Below are 3,887 nucleotides of genomic sequence, written 5' to 3' on the forward strand. Positions count from 1 at the left end.
TGACTTGTTTTACGAGGAGGAGGTGCCCATTTTTATTGGGGGTCCACTGATATCTGATGAAAATGTTGGGCCTTGCCGGGTAATTTGTTGTGGGCTGGACGAACTGAAATGCGGACTTGTCATCATGACTCTGCTTTTTCTTTGTAGTGAAAATATGTGAATGGTCAACTGTAAACCTAAGAATGTTTGCCTGAAGCATAATATTTTGTATAAAAAGAGAAGACTGGCTTTGTAAGATTGAGCAGTCTCCTGAGAATATACACCGTGTTGTACTTCTAGGATACCTGTTACTTGGTTGCAGCCAATATATTCGATCTTTGACTTCACCTAGAAGACTCTGAGTTTCTGTGTCTGAATCAGGAAAGTACCCGAGGTCTTAGGGTGTACCCTGACACCACTGGGTTACCGGTTCGGTACCGGTTCTGAAAAACCCAGTACCTCAGTTGGCGCCCAACGTGGGGCGATACCAGCGGTACCGGTCCAAGCCAGAGGTTCGTGAGGATCTTCGTGTGAAAATTCTGGAGGAAGGCCGCCACTTCATCGACCCCTGCATGTCGACGTGGTCCGAAAGTCTTTGCTGCGAGGTTCCCCGCTTCCCGACGGCTACGAAGGACTGCTGCCCTGGCTATCGCCCTGATTTGGACCCTTGATGCTTGGTAGAGCGAAACGATAGACAAGTCTTCTGGTGACGTCATCGATACTTCAGTTAAGTATAAGTGGAGCGTCTCCCAGTCCTTAGTTTGGTTCTTAGTTTGGGTATCCCCTTGGGATCTTTGATTTGGAACTTGCAAGTACCAAAGCCGAGGGACTTGTGTATTCACTAGAATATCGTATTCGATAATCCTTTGAAGTTTGAAGCTAGACTAGTGAGCGAAGATGCCTGGTCTTAGCAGACTTGGAAATTTGTTTTGCCTTGGTTGTAATAGGGATTCCCGATTGGAGGACTCGTGTCCGGTTCCTCAGATTGGAACTCCAACTTATGAACTGTATGTGAAACATGGAGTAGGCCCCATCACATATAATGAAGTGTGGATCAAATACACCAGAAAAGACGGTGTTTTAAAATGGCCCCAATATGGTAGCTTTGACACGGAAATCCTAGATAATCTAGAGGTTAGACTCTTTAAGAAGAAAGCCCGGCCGGCGAGGTTTGACTCTTTCCGCCTATGGCGTAAGGAAGTCAAACAGAAAGAAATTAAATTAGAGAAGAAAAATAAGAGAGAAAGGGGTATCTCGATAATGCAAGCTGCTATGCAGTTTAAAGATAACGAAGAAGAACAGACAAGCGAACAGTTGCACAGGCAACGTAAAATGATAATCGATAAATGTTATCCGTTTTTGCCGCCTCTTCAGCAAGATGCAGCAAAATATCTTGAAAAAGACCCCCTAATGTCGCATTTATTGAGTTCGCCACCCCCTTATGCGCAGAATGCTACGGCACCTCCGCAGCCTTTAACTGCGCAACCTTTGGTTGTATTGCCTCCTGCTCCTCCACAGCCACCAGCTGCTCTTCAGTTGGTTCCTACTCTTCCGGTGCAGCCTCCTCAAGGGCCACCGGCTTTGACATCTGCTCTGCCTTTACTTCCTACAACTTTGACCACTATATCAACTACCACTCCTGGTATTCCTTCTGACACTGCCTCTGCACCTGCCTTGCCTCCCCCTGCTTTTCCGCTTGTCTTTTCATCAAATTCTCCATCTGTTCGACAAAGAGTGACCAGCACGGTCGCTAGTCTTCTATATTCCTTCTTTGGGGCAACAAGTACGACCCCTACCTCAGAGCGTACACAGTTGCGTAGTCAACTGCCTGATTCTAGGGAGAAGGAAACGTTGAATTATTTGGCACATAAATGGGTTACGGAACCGACGAGATATGGGCTAGAGTCTGTTATGGATGTCTTCCATCAGTGGGAAGCACCGAGACAGAGATACGTTTTTGATAAAATGTGTACTTTCCTGAGTGAGGATTTAGAGGAGAATGATTTGGAGCCCAATCCGCCTGAGTTATGTCGTGTACGGTACGAGTTTGGGAAAGGCACAATTGTGGGTTCTGAAGTTGAAAAAGCGGTTGCGACATTGTTGTCATTCAGGAGTGAAGGTGTTTCTCAGTCATTGTTTGAGTCTGATTCCTCTGTCAAAAAGAAGGTAAGACAATATCCCATGAGAGAAGTTCCCCCACAATGGAGAGAAGGTGACCCAAACGCTAACCCAGCCATTCCGCCACACTTTCAGCGTGTGTGGGTACATGTCCCATGGAAGCGAGCTACATTACCTGATCCCCGTAAAAATCCTGCAGGGTATTACAAGGAATTGTCACAGACTGCAGGCTCTTGCATTATGAATTTAGCACATATAGACATGTTGTTTGGAAATGTTGTTCCACAGCCTTTATGGGGAAAGATTCGTCATGCAGATCATGATCAAGAGTTAGGTGACTCATGGGCTAATATTAGCGCTGCCAAAGATCGACAAGTTGGTGGTGCTAAACCTGAACCTTTAGTAGCAGAACTCCCTGGTAGGATCATTAATTACATGAAGACTTTAATGCCTGCGATGCGTGTGAATTGGGATAAATTGTCTGCGTGTAAGCAGAAGAAAGATGAAACGGTGTCTGATTTCTTCACCAGGTTTGAAGAAACGTTTATCGACCACAGTGGTCAAGATATGAGTACAGAAGGTGGTCAATGGTTGTTCGTTGACAAGTTCGTGCACAATTTGCTTCCTGAGTTGTGTAAGAAATTGAAAGATTCAGAAAGTTCGTGGGCTGTATCCTCTTCAGCACAGATATTGGCTACTTCACAGTATTATGAAAATAGAGATAAAGATGAGAAAGATAGAGCAGACAAGAAAACGAAAGAGTTAAAAACAAAGGTCCTTTTACAACAAGCGTATCCGCCACGTGGTGGCCAAAATAGTGGTGGGCAGAGTAACTATCAGCAACCTCAACAGTTTCAGAGAAACTCGCAAAGGTTCGAGTATCCCCAACAGCGTGTTCCTGTAGGCCCTAATCAGTGTTCATACTGTAAAGAAGAAGGTCATTTCAAGTATAGTTGTCCTATTTTGTTACAGCGTATGAATGGTGCTTCTGGTGCAAGAGGTCGAGGTGTTTCACAAGCGCCTAGAGGTAGAGGACGTGAAAATTTCCCCCAGAGCGCGCGCTCATTTCCACCTCAAAATTCAATGAATAGGTTTGATCAGCAGAATAACGCGTCTGTTAGGACAGCTCAGTACTATGCTGATGACTACTATACAGAAGATGAACATGTGGAAGGTAATGATTGCTAGGACAGCCATAGACAAAGAGAGGGAGTTGTTTCAGTTCCAGTAGATCAGAGTGGACCTTATGTTGAGGTGATTACATCAGGTGTGTCAGAGCCTTTTCTGTTGGATACTGGTGCTACAAAGAGTTCTATTATGAATGAAATGAAATGAAATGAAGGGAGTCTTATCGAGCGCAAAACTTAGCCCAATGGGCGTCAAGGCGCCTAATTCCAAAAACCAGCTCATAACAAAGACCCAACAGTTCAACCTGAGTAGGCTCTTGAGAAGCACCACGTTTTTAAGGCCTTTTTCAATAGATCTAAAGATGATAGAGTTTTAATCTCCATAGGCACGGTGTTCCAGAGCTGGGGGGCAGCAACAGAAAAGGCTCTGGCTCCCCATCTGGTGAGCCTGAAGCGAGGGACCACAAGCTGGAATAGTCCCGAAGAGCGGAGGCACCTTGTGGGATGGTAGCGGGTAAGCAGAGAGCTGATAGCGCCTTTAGATCCATCCTCAAGAGCTCTATAGGTCAGGCACAAGATTTTAAAATAAATTCTGTGCTGAATAGGCAGCCAATGAAGGTCTCTTCTCGCAGTAGTGGCAGATGATGTCCTAGGAAGGTCTAG

At 45.4% G+C, this 3,887-nt stretch overlaps 1 protein-coding gene across 1 annotated transcript; it reads left to right on the forward strand.

Moving 5' to 3' along the window:
- Positions 1-876: 876 nt before the first annotated feature.
- Positions 877-3,285, forward strand: LOC144824481 (uncharacterized). The gene has a single exon (XM_078683565.1). It carries the CDS (start codon positions 877-879, stop codon positions 3,283-3,285), a length of 2,409 nt encoding a protein of 802 aa, XP_078539691.1.
- The last annotated feature ends 602 nt before the right edge of the window (positions 3,286-3,887 follow it).

Source organism: Lissotriton helveticus, chromosome 3_1, assembly GCF_964261635.1.
Source record: "Lissotriton helveticus chromosome 3_1, aLisHel1.1, whole genome shotgun sequence".
NCBI classification, from domain to species: domain Eukaryota; kingdom Metazoa; phylum Chordata; class Amphibia; order Caudata; family Salamandridae; genus Lissotriton; species Lissotriton helveticus.

What these genes read in the sequence shown, in the direction of transcription:
- LOC144824481 (XM_078683565.1), top strand. Translation starts at nt 877, where the DNA reads ATGCCTGGTCTTAGCAGACTTGGAAATTTGTTTTGCCTTGGTTGTAAT.